At 36.6% G+C, this 19,525-nt stretch overlaps 1 protein-coding gene across 2 annotated transcripts in view; it reads left to right on the top strand.

Moving 5' to 3' along the window:
- The window catches only part of SH2D4B (SH2 domain containing 4B), a 68,269-nt gene extending 49,026 nt beyond the window's left edge, over nucleotides 1–19,243 (top strand). Inside the window, exons 7-8 of one of the 2 annotated variants that reach the window (XM_003207781.5) lie at nucleotides 12,085–12,305; nucleotides 15,195–19,243. In XM_003207781.5, the coding sequence (XP_003207829.2) occupies nucleotides 12,085–12,305; nucleotides 15,195–15,287 (314 nt within the window). In that variant the 3' untranslated portion in view covers nucleotides 15,288–19,243. Of the gene's footprint in view, nucleotides 1–12,084; nucleotides 12,307–15,194 lie in introns of those variants that run through there. The other variant, XR_014884695.1, reaches the window with a different exon arrangement.
- The last annotated feature ends 282 nt before the right edge of the window (nucleotides 19,244–19,525 follow it).

Here is a 19,525-nt window from a genome sequence, read left to right as displayed (position 1 = left end):
TCAAATTCAGTAAATCAAAGTATGAGGATTTAAATGGGAGGTTACAAGATCAGTAACTGATATAGTTAAGAAGAATTGCTCGCAATCGATGCCCACAACCTAGAATTTGTTTTTCTTTTTCTTCTGTTACTTACATGATCAGGACCAAATGAGTGCAACTATTTTGCCTGCCTGGAGAAAGTACAGTATTGTCCAGCTTTCTAAGAAACTGCCAAGCATTTCAGTTTTCACACACAACACTTTCTCAGTGACTGTTGTACTAGAGCAGATCTGTTTCTCTTCTATTACTTGGCCAGGATCAAAGCTTAAATCAGCTTCTTCAGATATTTTTTTGTGTGTTACACCATCCTACAGTTTCTATCCTAGTCGGGCTGCTCAAGTCAGCTGTGTGTGTTCCTGTGTGTACTTTACTGTTTTTACAAATGTCAATATTTCAAGAGGTACAGTAAGGTTTTAACATCTACTTTGCAGTAGTCACATCATACATCAATCACAAAAGTTTATTGATAGTATGTTTAGTTGGCTTTTTTCACATTGAACAGAAATAAAAATACGCTTCCATTTATATGATAAAGAGGTGAATATATCCTACAGGAGTAATATTTGTAATGAAGTTCTCTATTTGGATTAGCATATTGATATTCTTTCAAAGACTGCTTGTTTCTTATCGTCAGACTTCTCCATGAATATGCTTATTTCCATGCTATAAAGTCTGGTCTGACAGTTCTTGAATTACAGAATCATGGAATGGTTTGGGTTAGAAGGGACCTCAAAGATCCTTTAGTTAAAAGCCCCATGCGATGGGCAGGGTTGCCACCTACTAGGTCACCATCCACTAGGCACCATCCAACCTGGTCTTGAAAACCTCCAGGGATGGGGCATCTGCAGCCTCGCTGAGCAGACTGTTCGAGCATATCACCTCCCTCCCTGTGAAAAATTTCACCCTGGAATGTATTCTAAATCTCCCATCCATTAGTTGCCCTGTCCTGTTACTACGTAGTAATGCAAGAAGTTACTTTCAGAGTGACCTGTGTATTTCTTAAAAATGTCAACTAACTACAGTGGTGTCTGGGTTGCTTGTACACATCCAGGCCTGGATGTGTTTTTTTTTTTCCTTTTATAAAACTTTCATTTTCTATTTTCCTGTCATCCAAAGAGAAAAACACAATTATGAAGAATTTTTGCATTGTTTATGAAGGGCATTCCCTGGTGTCAGTCTTACCTTGACTTTACGAGAACGTAGAGGCTTCCATCTTAAGTCAGTGTGAGCGTTATAACATAAAATATTCTTGCCTCTAAATTTTTATTAAGTTACTGATAATAAGTAGTTAAATTACATTCATGGAATATGGTTGAAGATGACATTGAGAATAGAATGGTAAATTGTTCCATTTTTTTAAATGACCTACTTTTCAAAAACTGTATAGATGAGAAAAACTGAGGGATAATAGCAGAAGTTTAATGCAGGACAGCCCATCTCTAAAGGGAAGTTCAAATACATACGTATATATGACGTAAAATTAGAAACATAAAAAATTAAATCCCTTTATTGTACTATTTTTTTCTGATGGGCAACAATAATGTGCAAAGAGAAGAGTTTGAAATCTGTTTTCCTTCTGGCTAATGCGTTCTATATGCTGATCTGAAAGTAAGGAAAGAAAGAAACCAGCACTGTGCTTTGAGGAGACATTAACAGACAAATTTATAGCTCTATTATACCAGTGGTGTATTCAGGCAAGTAATGCAAACGCCTATCTTTTATGTGCTGCACTGCTTGTTAGTGAATGTGGTGTAAATATTTTGACAGTGAATATAAAAGGCTTTTTACAGTATTTGATAGTCTGGATGTAGAATGAACTTTAAAGGAGACAATTAATGGGTATGTTTTCAGCAAAGTGCATAGGGAATTAACTCTGAGCCACACTGGCAGCAATGAATGTAGCACATCTGATTTTCTGTAGATCTGAAGGAAAATACCCATTATAACTGTATTACTCATTTAGATAGGATTTTCAGAGATCCCTGGGAGTGGAAGGCACTAATTTCTTTCTGAATTTCAGTACCTTTTTAATTGCTTTAAGGAATCTTTACTTCAGGGAATTAAGGAAGCTTCTGAGATCTGAGCTTTCCTTATTTTATGAGCTGATCCTGATAGAACAGAGAGATGAACCTGTATTATGAAACAAAACAAAGCATCAGTAGTGTGTATTTATTCCTATGACACTTTGTCTTGGTGAATTTCTCCTGTAAGTAGAGGCAAAGGGTAGTTCTATTCACCTTATGTCTTCAAGGAGAGCTTGTTCAAAAGCATAGTGTGTTATTAATATTCCTCATCCTTGCCTGAAGGGATCTCATGCCATCAGAAGCACATTATTCCTCTGAGTCTTCATTTTCTATACGTATCTGTTTGTAGCCCAGAACATGCTGTCCATGCTGAGCAAGGCTTGGAGGGGAGGTAGCTGAAATTCACTGAAGTGTTGTTTCCCAATGCTGTTTGTATCTTCTATCTACCAGGATGGTTAAAAAGAAGAGCAATGAAGAAGAATGGGTAGTGAACTCCTGCTTATTTTTCCATAGTGCAGATTAATCTCTATTTCAGGCATGCTAACACTGCTGCTGAGCTTGCACAGTAGAAAAGGTTGTGAATCTGGAATAAAGAAAGGTGTCTGCACAGGCTTCCTAACCAAATGTCTGTTCACTTTGCCTCTGTAACTCAGAGAAGTCTGGCTCTTCCCTGACCAATGAGTACCAGAAACCTGTCTGTGAAATGCCCAGTGTACTTCAAATTTACATTCTACCAGTTACTTTCTAAGTACATCCTGGTTTTCCTTCCCATTGTTCTTCTTAACATACAGGAAGGTTTTTATTTCATTCAACCTATATTTTAGGTTTTGCTTTATGTGACCTGTTGTCAGTCTTTCTTTCTTATCAGCACAAAGGCCTATAGACCTTTGTTTGATAACTGTTATGGACACTGGGACTTAAATCATATTACCAACGTGAAGAAAAACAATACCTGCATTATCACCACCTGTAAGTAGGAAGAGCATTTCATAGGAACACTGCAGTCCTGGACATTTTGGGCTCTTGTGACACTTGTGGTCAGATTTTGGAAAAAACAACAAACAAACAAAAAACAAGCAAAAACCTCAACTGTTAGTATGATGGTGTGTGGCATTTTATTTTATCTATTATTATTTGAAAACCTGGGCATTTATTTTGATGCCTAAATGGGAGTAGAACTCTTTTGAAGGTCTTGTCCCATGTGAGTTTATTCTGCATTAACAGCAGATGGTGAATGGTTTTAGCAGCTTTGTTTCTATTACCACTAGGCTTTGATTTACTCCCTTGCTTTGCTTTTTTGTCTTTATTGCTTCTATTCTGAAACAGCAGAGATAGAGCTATTGTTATGTCTCAGCCATAGCTTTTCTCACACAGTACTATTGATTTCTTCTTTCACTATTTGTTTTTTGTACCATATTTAAAAAACAAAGTTTCTTTAAAAGGAAAGTGAAAAAGAAAATTAAACCTTTTAGTAAGTTGGTACACAGCAAGATCCCACTGCTGAAAATACTTGTGCATATACTAAATTGTGCAAGCTAATTCTGCTGTAAATGCCAGAGATTTGACCTACAAGGTCTAAAATAATCCCTCTCATTTTACTATATTGGTCCACAACATCAGAGGTGGATGTTGGTAGTAGGGCAGTAGAAGTTGAACCTTCTTGCCAATATTCTGTTAAATTTGGTTGCCAGGTGACAGATGGCAGCCAAGGGGCACTGTGTCAAAGTGATGTCTGGCATGGAAATGTATCTGAAGCAAAGGTGTGCCATTGAGTTCCTCATTGTAGAAAAAATATCACCCACTGACATTCATTGATGCTTGCTCACATTTATATGGACCAAATTGTGGATGTGAGCGCAGCAAGGCAGTGGGTGGTGTGTTTCAGAAGTGGTGGCAACAACAGTGGGTCACCTCTACTGGCACAGATTTTTAAGAGCATGGCATGAAGGCTGTTGTTCGTTGCTGCTGAAAATACATAGATAATGGTGATGACTGTGTTAAAAAACAGTGTTTTTCAGGTAACAATTTATCAAATAGTGTTACTATGCTCTTTTTAGCTTCTGTAGTTTCTAAAGAAATAAATAGGAGGTATTACTTTTCGAGTGACGCACGTGCATTCTGTTCTATTTCAGCTACAGATAGTCCATAAGCCACTATAACTGGTAACAAAGTTCTTTAAACTGTATGTGACATTGGTAGTCTCAAGGATAACATAAAGAACTCATTCTAGACTTCATAGTTTTTTTGATGAATTGTGCCCTTCCCAACGAACACCGGTAATGTGTTCAGTTGAGAGTTCACATAGAGAATTGCACCCGTGGGAGAGAATTGAAAACGGCTACCTGAGGAAACTTGCTTTGAGTGATATAGAGACTGCTTTTCTTGAGAGCATGAACTATAGCTTCAGTTCTTGCACTGAGGGAAGCAATCACTTCGCCTTCCCTGCTTTTATTCTTTTTGTGTTTCTGAGTGACTGAAGGATTTGTATGTTTGACTTTTTCCTAGGCCAGAGCTAGTAGCTATTGTCACACATTTGAACATGTATTTTGAGCCTTTTCTGTTCCACCTTATTAGGGAATATTTATTAAGCGTACAAAAAAGAAAAAAGCGAGCTATATTCTAGCCCTTGGTTCCTCAGCTTCAGTTTTCTTTTTAACTATTCTTTGTTACTTGTGTATAACTTCATTTGTTGTGGTCTCCAGACTCCACGATCCTCCTCTTCAGTTAGTTTCATGGCACAGTATTCTTACTAACTGTTCTTGTACTTCCTTACAGTGGTTTATACCACTGCTGGTATGCTGCCACTGCCTGTCAGACAGCTTTACCCAGCTGGAATTCTTATGCAGAAGGAGGAAAGGATTTTTCTCAAGAACTTGTACCGCTGGTTCAGCATGGGTTATAAATTAAAAAAAAGTGAGGTTTGTAACTGTTTCAGTTGTAGATTACCTTTTTTTGCTATGTGTACTTGCAGAGTACACATACTGAACTTATCCTACCACTATCAGGAAGGAGGTGACGTTGCTACGGCCTTTATGTCCTTTTAAAATCCCTACATTTTCTGGTGTCGTTACTATAGGAACAGACTTAAGTGCTTTTACACTGGTACAATCACAGTTTATTTTATGATTTTATACTACTTTTTAATACATTTTCTTGGCTCAGGTACTGAATATTTTCCTTTTAATGTTGCATTTTAAAACACAAGAGTAATTTTTTTTTATGGTATTCTCCATGTTAAATAATGCAATTTTAAACAGTTATTTGCTTTATAATTTTTAGTTTTATGAAATGAATGGGTATATTGTTTTGTTTTTTTTCCTTTGAATATTCACAATAAACAGATTTCACGCTTCTTTTTGGCTTATATACCTTGCTTACTAGAAGGATACCTTTACATCTCTTCATGGATCGTAGCAATTACCTGTCACAAGTGCTTTCTAAAATAATCTGGGACTCTCAAATTAATATGGAAGGCATCTATTGAAATTCTTTAGGTGAGCTGTGTATGTAGTAATTTCGAATAAAGAAATACAAATTCACCCCTACTAGATATTGTCAGTATTGATCTACCTCTTTTTTTTCTCTGTATTTTCTTCACACTTATGGTCTGTAAGCATTTATGACAAAGTTTCTTTTTCTTGTATTCAAAATTTGAATGAATCTGTCTTTGAAATGCTTTTTAAGATGGATTTGTGGGATGCTTACAAGACAAGACCAATTAGTAAGCACATTAAACCACGTGGGGCTAATATAAAACCAAAATATTGCCAATAAAGAGATAAATTTACAATAAGTATAAGAGGTGCGAATTCTGTTTTTCATAGAAGTCCCTTTTGAACTTGTATTTAGATTTTTATCTACCCTGCTATAATTTCAGTAAACATTAGGAACAAACAAATCCATGTAGGCTCATCTAAAACCATCCAGATGCACTAGGATCCGTTTGAAATTTTAACTTACTTTTCTCATGATTTCTTTCAAAACTAACTGCCTTTAGTCATAAAGTTCTGAGTAGGTTGGTTATTTACATCCAACTACGTGTTTTTACCTTTGGGATCATGTAGGCAGAAAAAGCTTAGAAATATCCTCAAATCACAACTTCTCTTTTTCAATTAAAAACTATTTTATTCCAAATGGTATGTCTGTCCAGCTTACTTATTCGGTTCCAGAAAAGGGAAAGATTAGCTTAGCAAATTCTTTTGTAATTCAATTATTCTCTCTCAAGGTATAGTTTAGACCTGCCCATATAATTGAACAACTACAGTCCTTTTTATTATTCTGCTAATTCTTGTATTTCCTTGTGTTTGCTCCTTTGTCATATATACTTTCTCAAAGTTTTGTGTCCCTATGAACTTTAGCATGTGAGTTATTCATATGATGATAGCCAAGTAATATTTAAGTTTGTGTGAGTTTTGATCAAATTTTGCTGAAGAGAAGGGAGATAATAGTATTGGCTTATCTGTGTTTTGGATCTTCCTTCCTAATTTTGACTGTAGAAATAGATCACACATTTCCCTAGTTACATGTCTTCAGTTGCATAAACAGGATAAGTCTCTTTCCTAATCATTGATTATCTGCAAATGCTCATGATTGTTCAACAAATCAATTTTTTTTCATGAAATAGAATGCTTTTCATAATGATAATGAAAGCACTTTTGGCATGAATTATTTATTCAAGCTTGCATTTGTGTTGCTTTTGCTCTGGGTATAAAACCTCTCGCACTGAAGTGAATTCAAACTGAGGAAAATGGAGATGAAAAGCGAGAACGCATCAGGTAAATGCATAGTTTCTGTTGCAAGGGGGGAGGTGAGCATTTCTGGGCTGTGTTTATACTTATTGTCCCTCTAATCTCAGTCAACCTCTGATTTAAATCAGTGCATATGAGCATGTTAAATACGTATTGATCATTAAAGGCAAATTAAGTTTCTGTACTGGCATTTATATTACATATGGTAGCAGGGCAATCTCAAAAGTAATGTCTCCTATTATGATGGCCCACAATGCCAACAAGTGGAAGTCTGTATGAAGCAAATTAAATTCCTCCACACAGAAACAATGGGACCCACTGACATTTGTCAATTCTTGCTGAAAATTTATCAAGACCAAACAACAGATGTGAGCGCAGTGAGGTGTTTCAGCAGTGCAAACAGTGATAAGAGAGAAGCCACATTACGGATGGCAGTACAGATTTTTATGACTGACATGGAGGCTTTTGCTCATCAATTCTGAAAACATACAGCTAATGGTAGTGACTATCTTGAAAATTCTGTTTTGTAGCTCTGAATTTGCTCTCTGAAATAGTGCTATTGTTCTCTTTGTTTCTGTTGTAGTTTCCATAGAAATAAAGAGGAGACATTAGTTTTGGAGTTACCTATGTATTAGGTCACTGCTAGATCACATGGGCATGTTCACAGTCAATGGACATGACTTGAATTGAATCATCAAAAAATAATTGTAGACTAGTATATTGTCTTCCCTTCTTGGCAAATTTTATCAGCTTTTTTAGTTTGGATTCATTCTTGTTATGGCATTGTCTTAACAAATATTTATGTACTTCTCCTGAGTTTCAATCAAGGATGAGTGTAGGATAATTCTGAGAGAAGAGTGGGAAGCTGAAATATCGTTGCATAATATTTCAGACTAGTATTTTCTTGCTAATGAGTGTCCTGCAAACCTGAAGGCAGCACCAGAACTTCTCGGCTGTGCCCACTAAACACATAATGGAATCTGCAGTTGTTGTATGATCTTATTATGCTCTAAATAACAGGATGTTCTTTTTCTGGAGGATTGCTGGCATTAAAAAAAAAAAAAAAAATCATGATTACAACAGAATTGTTAAGACTTGCATATCATCTCCAAATTGTCATCATATACTCTGTGTATATAAAAAGAAAGCCAGTAATTGGGAACAGATCAGTTGATGATTAATAAGTTTCTGTTCTATGATTTGAAAAATCTGTCTTTCAAAATTTTATTCTCTCCTTAAAAACTTAAAATGCTTGTTTTACAGCATTGCAATTAGAATGTTTGAAGTGGGCATGTAGATTTGTATAATATGATAGGTACATACATTGTATGTGAAAGAGACTAAAAATCAAGCCAGCTGCTAGGATTTCTGTTTTCAAGAGGAGTTACACCTTTGATCCTCTCCCAGTCAAAACTCTATTGCTCTTCTGTAGTTTGCTGTAGACAATAGGTAGTACATTTCCTCTGAGATGCATTATTTGAAATGACAGGTGGAACATTAAGGTAGCACTGAAGCGAGTTTCAGTGGGGTAGCTAACTTCTATTCAAACACACTGGTATGTGTTGGGGCACTCAGAGTTAAAATGCTGATACTGATGATTGACGAATAATTTTTTTTACTGTCTATTTCAGAAAGTTGTGCATAGAGCACTGATTTTGCAACTTTGGGCCAAATCTTCAGCTGGCATACATAAATGTAACTCTCTTAATGTTATTTACAAAAGTTTGAAGTACACCAACAATATGTTACTTTTTTTTTTTTTTTTAAGAGACTGGCAAGGATTAGAAAGAAAAAAATCCCTTTCAAATAACCAGTGATTTCCTCTTCCAGAGTCCATTTAATATCCTAACTAGCACAAAGAAGAGCATTGGTGATTCTAAACCTCTTACCAGAGCCTTGGGAAATCAAAGTTTCTTGACTTCGGTTCAAGCGATGTTAAACGTTCATAAGGGTTTCACAGATGTTGTTAATTTCTCTAAGCCACTCCAGGAGTGTGCAGTGCCACTCTTTTTCTACTTGTCCTGAGAATAGTATAATATTTTCGAAGGGGTGAAGCAAGACTTTCAGTGCTGCCATCACCACCCAATGTAGAATTGAACCATAGAACAATAAAATAATTGGAAGATAGAGAGAGAAGGGTGGGGGGAAGAAATGGCACTATTTGAGAGTCAGGAGAGAAAAAGAGAGGAAAGTATCTGGCTGACAGTTTATTACACTATCTTTAGTAGAAAAGAGAATAAAACAAAAAGAAATTGGCTGTGAGCAATGTAGCTTTTCTCACCTACTCAATGACAAAAAGTGCCCAGACCAGAAATACACTCTGGCAAGGAAGATAACATCATGTGGAAGCCTTGCAATGTTTTAGCTCTACTGGTGGGATCTGACAGCGGGTGCACAGATTCTTTAGTATTAAACTAATTGTTGCTTAAAGAATTTGATATTGTATACCCGATGGTATCTTGAGACTACGGTTCATCATATAATGCAAGCCATTTTTTGTTTTGATTTTATGATTTTATAAACAATTTTTTGTAGCTGGCGAGTTGCTTAGGCCAACTCATTCATCATCAGAGCTGTGTAACCATTCAGGCCCTGGTTAGGCTTAGAGAAGGGTAATTGTAACATCACCCACTTCCTATCCCCAAAGTTAGCAGTGTGTTTTTAACCTAGAATTACTGTATAAACATTGATTATTGGAGCTAATATGCTTTTTGTTGCTGATGGAACTGTTTGTTCTTTCCTGCACCACTGAGTGCTGTGAACTTGTTATGGTATATACCTTGTCTAAATTTGTTTCTGGGAAAGATTTTTCATGGAAGTAGGTATTGTAATAATAATAGAAATCTTTCTTAGTGTATTCAAATTCAGTTAGTTTAAAGGCTGGATGTTTGCCTTAACGAAGAGTTGGATTTCTCGGCATGTGTCACCTGGTATATGGCTCTGCATAATACGCTGTATCATATGGATTCATACTTGTACTGTCTTTTCATTTGAGCAGAGTTTGAGAGTTACTTTTAACGATTCATCTTGGAATTCTCCCAGTAACTCCGTTTTTAGTACTGCAAAGTGTAGCAATTGACACTGATAACAGAGCAGTTGCATGCTGTTTCTGAACAAGTGCATATGTTTGCATGTTTACTGCTTATTTTGTGTGGCAGGTGTAAAGATGATGTAATATCCTCCAAATAAATGATTTGTACCTTATTCAGCAGAGCATGTATGTATATGTTTCTACTCAGTCCTACTGATATTTCATTAGGGACCTCTGAGTCCCTCTGGCTCTGAGCCTTTGTCATCATTGTCAGCGTTGCACCAAGTAAAACTGTAAAAGAAACTCATTGCCTCAAGGTAGACAAAAATGGAATGAGGAAGAACTTTTCTGTCTTTCTTAACAGTGCACACATTGCTTGCTATTAGGATCCAAATCTCGTCAGTCCCTTCCCACACCTTCCAGAGTGATCATTTTCTGCATGGGCTTAATTAGAGCATCCCACAGTTTGGTCTTTGAGGTAGGCTCTGCTTTGTACTGTCAGTTCCTGGGATGTGCTTATTAATACACTAAAAAACAGTGTGGTTTTCAGCACTTGAACTCCATGGAATGTTCACTGGGATGTGTGCAGCGTTACATAATGACAACCAGTTCCCTTAAATATAGTATATATTGTAATATTTATGTATTTAGCTTACAGAGAGTAACTTTGGAACATGTATATATATTATTTATTGACATATATGCCCTGCTTGCATCCAGGATGGCCTAACTCAGCATCTGTTCTTGATTAAAGTGAGCATCTGGTATTTTACAGATAATTATGAGACATGAGCTTATTGTCCTCTAGGCCTATCAGACAAATAAGAACCAAACTCTCCATGTGAACAGTGAGACATGTTTCTGATCACACCGTTTGCGTTGTACCTCAGGGTTTATCTGTTGTACCCTGTTTGCCTGCAAAAGTACCAGCAACATCAGTGCTATATCCTAGGATTAGAAATGAAAGAAGTGATGAGGATGTATCCAGCACATAAGAATAAAATGGGAAAGTTGAAAGCTCTGCTGTTGTTAAACTTTCTCCTTTGCTTACTGATCTGAATTTGTAATCCTTCTTGTTTCCTGAGAAATAGGTTTGTCATACAGCAAAGAAATGAATTCAGGGAGGGGGAATGTAAAAAGCAAACAGTTAGTGACCAGGATATTGAGAGCTTTTTCCCTGACACATTTTCTAGGAAGTTAGGTTGGCTCAGGGGGAAAAATAGCATAAAACCACAGGATGACAGCTATGTACTGCAAGAAGCTTCACAAAATTTTGTCTTTTTCTAGTGCAAGGTGCATAACTCATTATTGTTCATTATGAGCCATAAACACTAGCTCAACTATGATTAATGTATCCAATATCCACTTATTTGTGTTTGTATCTAGTTCATGGCTACAGATATTTTAATTAAAGGAGGCTATTACTCTGAACTTAAGGCTAAAAGAAGAGGACTGCAATCTTTGTTTTTTGTTCTCCTCTGTAACAGCATTTCCTAGAAAAGCAAGCCTGTGACCAGATAACCTAATACATTCATCTCTGTTAACAGTTCTGATAGCTGCAGGATTTGGTTTCATACAATCATAGAATCATAGAATGGCCTGGGTTGAAAAAGACCTCAGTGTTCATCTAGTTTCCACCCCCCTGCTGTGGGCAGGATTGCCAACCACTAGACCAGGCTGCCCAGAGCCAGTTTATTTTTGCTCCAGTTTATCTGTATGCATCTGAAACAAGTTGTTGGGTGAAGAAAACCCTAGCAAAATGCTTTTTCTTCAGGCACTTCAGGCACTGGCATAGTTTTCATTCCTTAGGATCTGTTGAAACACTTGAAAGTCAGAAGCATAGCAATGCAATCACAAATATCAGCGAGATAGTTCAGGTTCAAATTGCAACGCCAAATTGTGCTAGTTCTAATAAATGATCTCTTGTTCACAAACCACGTGTCTGATGTACCAGTTGTGTTTATGCACCTCCTCTGAAAGTGTGGTAAAGTGGGAAAAAGTGATTCTTAACCAGATAGTTTAAAGACATATCTAATGCAACACCATCACATCTTCTATAGCTAACTCTCAAAAGCAGATAGCAGTTATGTAGTCTCCATAGCTGTAACTCCTCCTACAATCATTTGAATATTAAGAAGCTAAGCAATTTTAATTTTACTTATACTCTGCAATTGTTTCATTGGTTCTGCTAAGTTCTGCCAATCTGTTGTCATCTTAACTGCAGCTTTTTTTCTTTGCCAGGCATTATTAGCCGCCAGGAGGCAGAAGAGCTGCTGATGAATAAATCTGAAGGAACATTCCTGGTGCGAGTCAGTGAGAAAATCTGGGGCTACGCATTGTCTTATCGCCAACAAAGCGGGTTCAAACACTTCTTGGTTGATGCTTCGGGGGATTTCTACAGTTTCTTGGGGGTAGATCCAAACCGACATGCAACACTGACAGACCTTATTGATTTTCACAAGGTAACACTCACTAGGTAGAGATCAATAGTTGAGTGGAGGTCATTAATAATTTAAAGAGTAGCCATGTAATTTGAAACCACACTAGAGAGAAGTAAGGATAGCAAGGAAAGGAATATATGTGTGTGTATGTATTCTAGAGTAAGCCTTGCTTTAACATTTATAGTCGGTATCTTTTGTTGCAGTGAATCAGAAAGCTGTTCTCCTTTCTCTGCAGACATCTCTTGTTTGTGTTTTCTTCTAAGCGGAGTCTTATGCCATTTGTACTTTCATAGGCAAAAAACAGACTAGTAAGGGTTGAGAGAACGAACACTTTTTGAGCCTCCTTGCTTTACAGAATTGCATGAGAAATACCACGGGAAAGGTCTTTTAATGAAATTTCAGCATTTTTAGCCTTTGATGTGAGGGCTGTAATGTGCTAAAGCAGAGCAGTGGAGCACTGCAGGAAAGAAAGGAATATGGAGGTTTTCTGTTGTAGGGAGGTGCTAAGAGTTGTTCCTTATCATCCAAAATGACTTGATGAGAGTAACTTAATTGAGGTCTTACCTGAGTTTAGATAGATTTGAATTACTTTGTCTGTAACTCTTGTTTCCTGTTTAGCAAAAGGAGACGAAATATTAGCGCTGTTTCTGGTAGCATAGGCTGTTTTCATCTCATCTCTTTCTCCATCCTCTTCATCAGTTTTAATTCTCTTTTTCTCTCTTACTGAAAGCTGTCTAGCTTTCAGTTTCTCTTCAACCTCTTTTCTATTTTTCTGTCCTTTTTCTTTTTTCATCTTTTTACCCCCTTATCATTTTTTCACTCATACTTCAAACTAATTCTATTATTTTTTTTTGTTCTTTCATTCACAGCATTTAATTTTTCCAATATTCAGTCTCACAGACACTAAGCAGAGATTATTTTTCTTCTAATCTCCCTTCCATTCTGAATCTTTGGCATTTCACTTAGTTTGCAACTTCTCTTCCGTCAAACCTGGAGCTGCATTCCTTAAATTACAACTGTTATTAGCAGTACAGCATACTGTAAGTCAATTCTTTTGGATTTTATTGGTTTAACAAAATGAAGTTGAGTTTCTCAGAATTTGCATTTTATGAAGGAAGAGGAATTATAGTGTGATATGCTTCATAGAAACATAGATGGTCATCAAGGGCGGAAAATCCCAAACTCATTCAGGTTGACTGAAAATGATGTATTTGTTCTGTTTTTGTTATGACTTTTCTCATCCTAGGCAATTGCTGTACTAGAAACCTATCTATTTACAGACAGCAGTAGAGTACTTTTCAGAAGCTGAATAGCTTTTAGTTCCCTATGTTTAAAGGTTTTTTTAGATATCCCTTGATAATAGATATTAGTTCCCCCTATATTAGGCCTATCAGAGTAACTCCTTCACCTTTAATGTCACCACACAGTTCTCTTTTAAGTGTCTAGCTTAACAGCTACGTTAAAACTGCTCCCTTTGACAACCAGTTCTGCAGGCTTCTTATCTTCTCTCTCATATGGTTTCCTCAGAAGCTTCTCTGCCTGCCCATCCTGGTGATGTACATTGCCAAGTGCCCTACAGCCTTTTGGTAACTGGCTATGCAATTTTGATTTCTCCAAATCAAAAACCTTTCTCTTCCAGCTATTGCTGTATTATTTGAGGAATTGCTGCTTCCTCATTACTGTTTTTGCCAAGAGTAGAGCTTCCTAACCCAAAAGATGCCAAAACTTCTTGAAGGTTCCTTTTGACTTTCAATCAAAATGAGCAAGGCTGGCATAACTAGTCCTTCAGTTATTAGCGCTTATTCATTTACAACTGCTTCATTTCAATTAAAAAAGTCAACACCAAGAAATCACTCCACTGGTTGTTAATGGGAAGAACAAATATCTTGCAGAAAGAATGTAAATTTCCATTTTCAGTTCTTTGCACCCATGTATTGTGCAGCAAGCAGCAATAATATATCCCACGTAATTGCTAAATCCTTGTATTTGCTTTCTCAGAACTTTCTCAAAAGTATATAATTTGAGTAATGAATTTTCTGAACTTAGCCTGATGAGTGACTTGGGTGGAACTGCATCTTGGACTCTGCATGCGTTCTGAGGAAACCAGGCACCAAATTTCCACTGCATTTTAATGGAAACTGGATCCCTTTTGAAAAATTTAGGCCTAAAACTTGAATCAAGTTTTATGCCATTGCAGTCAGTAACAGTACATGTGTAAATCCCCAACTTATGCAATAACAAAAATGAATTATCGTTACTATAGAAGTAATGCAAAGACCACTTTTCTCTACTGTTTTAGTAAGTTCCTTATTATTATTATTCATCTTAGTGATCAATTACTAGGATTACAGGTTTGTCATGTGGATATCTAATTGATGAAAAGAGGTGCTATTTTTAAAATTATTTTTACCTTAGCAAGATTACTATCTTCTGCTTGTCAGCCAGAAAGTTGTTAGGCTGTTGTGTGTGAGCACTCAGCATTGAGCTCTTGCTCAGTCTTCTTGGGAAAGTTTCCAGCATCACAGAGGCTGTGGGAGTAGCTCAGTAGGACCGCTATGTCTGTTAAATTAATCACTGAGAACACTTTAATGCATCTATAGCTGTTTGTCTTAGCATAGCAACTTAGAGGTGAGTCAAATCACAGCATTTTTGGTGCATCAGCTATTTGATACCAATTTGATACCTGTTTGATACTGGCACAATTTATCACTGACATAAATACGAAATAAAGCAAGAAGAAAATACATAGTTGATAGGATCCCTTAGCTGATCTTTATTTATTTTTATAAAGGATGCTTTGTAGCTGATTACCAAACAAGTGATTTTTTTTAACGCTATCAGCTTTTCTTAGAATTCAGGGAAAGACTTAGATGTCTATGAATTATACTCTAATTTGTTTTATCTTTCTAGGAAGAAATCATCACATCCTCAGGTGGGGAGCTGCTACTGGAGCCGTGCGGACAGCAGAAGAATCCACCAGACTACAGCCCTTTATTTGAGTAATCAGGATTCATTGAAATGTGTTCTGGGTAGCTGCAGTAATAATAGATAGCCACAAAAGTAAACACCAAAAAGTAATTAACAGACTTTATAAGCCACTGGTCTTGTGGCCAAAGAGTATCCTCATTAGAAGACCCCAAATGTTTCTGCTTCACATGTGATTTATCAAGATTATTCATATTGCAAGCTTTTTAAAGATGAAAAACTACTGACAGATTACAGATGAGGACTATTTCCAGGAATTTTTAAAAGGTTGTGGCCAATTGTAGTGAAAGCTAAGTTGCTGTCCTAATTTTCCTGACGTTTAAGATTGAAAATGCAAAATCATATACTTTTAACAGATTGAAGTATGGCTGGGAACTATTCGTTGAGCCTTGTGTAATGTACCAATATTGTTGAACAGGCTCTTTATTCCAAAGCAAAATTTGTCAGTTTTTATTGATGATCTCTTCACTCAGTTGTGCACTTTTGGAAGCAAGCGATGCAGTCTTAACATGTCCTTTTCCAGTTTGTGATTGCTCAAATGATTAGATATAGCTGGAGTCTTTGTATCCTGCTTTTCAATACAGACTGACAAAGTTCACTGCAGCAGAGACAGTCGGAACAGTCACTCTCATTCTGTTTACAATTACATGCAGTTGAGCTGCCTTGGAAGGAATTCTACAGTACAAAAAAACGATCAGTTCAGAATAAACTTGTTATTCTCGTAACCACTATTTGATTTGTAGCAGCAACTACGACTCATACTGACCTTGTCATGTTTAGGTTTTTTTCTGATGTATGAGATACATGCTGGAGATTCCTACTTTTACTATGCTCTAGTACTAGATTTCTTCCTTGGCTGAGCTGTAAGTGGTTACTGTAACACCTCAATCAATTCAGGAAATGCAGTATGTAAGCAATGTTTATTAGCTGGAGTTGCTCTTAGTGTACAGTTCCCAGATAAGACATCTGGGCTTTTCACAGCAACTGAGTTTTCTGAGATAGGACATGATTTAGCTGCAGCTGATCTCTTGAGATACCAAGTGACTTGGAAGCTAGATAAAGAGCCAAGATACCTAGGGTGTCTTGGATTTTTTTAAAAGTATGGTCCTCTACAGATCACCATGGTCTGGATGGAATATAGCTCTGCAATTCTGAATGTAGACTTAATTAACTCCTCTCGTACAATCTATGATCTCTGTTAAAGAAGAAGCCTGGTATGGTATGTCTCATCTGGGACAACAGTGCTCCGGAACATGGAGCTCAGCACAGTGGTGATTCACTGTGCATTTCAAATATGGACACTGTAGAAGCCATAAGTAAGCTGCCTTTCCCTCTGCCCTCAATAGAACATTCAGTAAGAGCTATCTAAACCCTCCGAAGAGCCCCCGTATCTATTAGCTGCTTTCTTACCTTTCAGAGGTAAGTATCCATACTTGTAAGTACCCATACATATTTCTGAGGCCAGAATGTTGAAGAAAGAAATTGACATTCACAGAGACTGTTGAGAATAGTTCAATTAATTTCTAATTAAAAAGTTCTCAGCATCTTCCCTTTATTTATTTATTTACTTGCTTATTTTAGGGATAAGAAGGCTTGGACATATAGCTTTTTATCCTATGTGTCCTGTTCTGATGTAGTCAACATCATAACAGCCTCATCATTTTCACTTGGGACTACATTTCCTTAGTTTTGTTAATTTTTCTGCTGATTCCATCCACTTCTCGTTCTACTTTTTACCTGGCTTTAAAATAAATTTCTTTTAAGTTCCTCTGCAAATGAAATTGCTGTCTGGAAAACTGCAATTTCATCTGAGAAGTTTATTATGCTAATAAATGTCAGAATTCTCAAATAAAGGAATTGCTTTTTTTCCATAGCTTCACAGAAACAATGAAAAACAACTAGCCAATTCATAGAGAATCAGCAAAGAAAAACTCGACAATATATAACAAGAAGCAGCAGCAGCAGCAGTGAAATAGAGTGCAACTTGACTGAAGATAAATTTTGAAAGAAACAAAGGGAGATCATAGCAAGGAGAAATTAAGAACAGAAACTTTCCTTGGTAGAGATGTGCAGTTGCTGTCTGCACTGATAAAAAAAAGAAAAAAAGGGGGAAAATATACACTGATAAATAATAGGGGAAAATGTGCTTATCTCATAGTTTTGGAAGCATTTTAGCAGTTTGCTGCCCTTGGAGGAAGAGTAGGCACTGCTGCCTCAGAGCTTTCAGCAGTAAGGTGAGTTTGAGCTCAGTGTACCTTTCACAAGAGTTGGCCTGGTCCATTTTAAAGCCTTGAACACTGTATCTGCTCTATCCTGTCTACCTCTACATTTGCTGTTTTCTGAAGCTGTTCATCTCCGTGTACAAAATTTTTTCCTCTGCTGCAGTTTCATTGTCTAGAATGGGCAGTTTTATTCTTTTTTGCAGTGACCTTTAAGCCTCGCTTTCTGATATGTTTTTCTATCAGTAGCTATTATTGGGTCATACAAGGTAGGTGTTATGGATTTTCATTATAAAATTGCCAGGCCTTCTTTTTTGTCAGTGAGACCACAGGGAATATGAGAGACCTACTACAGTAATTCTGTTTCACAGGGAAAAATGTTACAGCAATAAGGAAAACTTTTAAACACTTTTCTTTATGTCTGTTTGATAGCAATAGATAAATGGCATGCAAGTTCCCATGCTTGCTTGCACACATCTTTGAAAAAGCAGCTCCTGAGGATTTATTCTTACTTTTTCTTGAATTTGTTCTTTCTAGTTTTGTTTTAATCTGTTGTATGTGCATACATAGATATTTCCTATTTGCTATTGATGTCTCCTGTAAGGAAGAGCAAAAATCAAGAAAGGAATTGACAGTAGTCATGGATGAGATTTTCAAGGCTCCTCAAAGAAGATAGGTGGTAGTCTATTATCTCCTATAATTACTGTAATGAAACAATTATCTAGAATGAGCGTATTTACATATTACTACTTGCATAAAAGCATAACCCAAACTATCCTTTTTGTGCTGATGAAGTGTTGAACAAAAGATAGCTCCTGCCTCAACAGATATCTACGTAAAAATGCTAGCTGAAGTGGCGATTAGTTTCAGACTTACTGAGTAGAAACTGTTCATATACACCATGAATTCAGAGTGAGAATTTCCACTAGATTTCAATGGCTTTGAATCAAATCCTGAAAACACATTTCTCTGCCGAAGTGAACCAGGGTTAACACACTGACGACAGTAAAACAATTCAGTTTTCAGAACTAGAGATCTGCTTCTGTTCATTCCCCTAAGCCCCCGCAAGCCTGGCTGCAGAGCATTAATGGAGTTACACCGCATTTCACTGCAGTCTGAATTCTTCTCTTTATTTAATGCAACAAAACAAACTTGATCTCAAGTGAAAAAGGGCTGTTCACAATGAGATAACATTTTTTTCTTCTTTTCTGTTAGTGAATTTATTTGCATCTTTTACTAGTTTGAGTCTGTTTTTCAATGATTTTCAAAGACTGGCTTTCTTTTCTGTCTTATTCTGCCTTTGCTTTAGGATTTCTTTTTTTATTCTTGAGAGAATGGGGTTAGTGACCTCTGTGAAGTAATAACGTGTCCCTGGCTGGGCTATCAGTTACAGAATGATGTGTTTGCACTTGACCAGATGTTTGATTTGTGTTTCCTGAGATGAATCTTTTGACATACTGTCTGATGATAATGATACTTAATTGATTTTTATAGCTAGTTTCTTGCCATGCAAGTGCTGCATGAAACCTCTTCAAATATTTGTTTACTGCTAGCAATTAGTCCTGTAGCTTGTACACTTACATTATGATCCATAGCTAATGCAAATTTTCTACTAGGCTGGAGCCTTCAGTGAATTTTGTTTCTATTCCCTTGGAATTTCTTCCAGTAGTTTTAAATTAAGGTAACAATTTTATAGTATCTTTATTAAACGTTGATATTTGATTTTTCTTATGGAGAATAAATCAGTTTAAAAGATGTTGGATATTAGTTTGGTCTTAATTGTGTCCTTTTGACGTGTGTGTGTGAAGGAAACACTTAGCACATTTAAAGTTCTCCTTTAAAGTTCTGCTGCCATTTCTGCCCTGTACTCAGTTTTAATGAGAATTCTGTGTGTAAGAAGGTCATGCACTCATGAACAATTTAGAGAATAGGAAAGAAAAGGAGCTCAGATTGTCTTTATTTCACAGAGTTTTACATATAACAGTTGGCCAAGTCTTGCATTTAATATTTCATAAGACACGGTGTTTTACCTGCTTA

This window comes from Meleagris gallopavo, chromosome 8 (assembly GCF_905368555.1).
Source record: "Meleagris gallopavo chromosome 8, MGAL_WU_HG_1.1, whole genome shotgun sequence".
NCBI lineage: Eukaryota > Metazoa > Chordata > Aves > Galliformes > Phasianidae > Meleagris > Meleagris gallopavo.
This window is presented reverse-complemented; position numbering and strand designations above follow the sequence as displayed.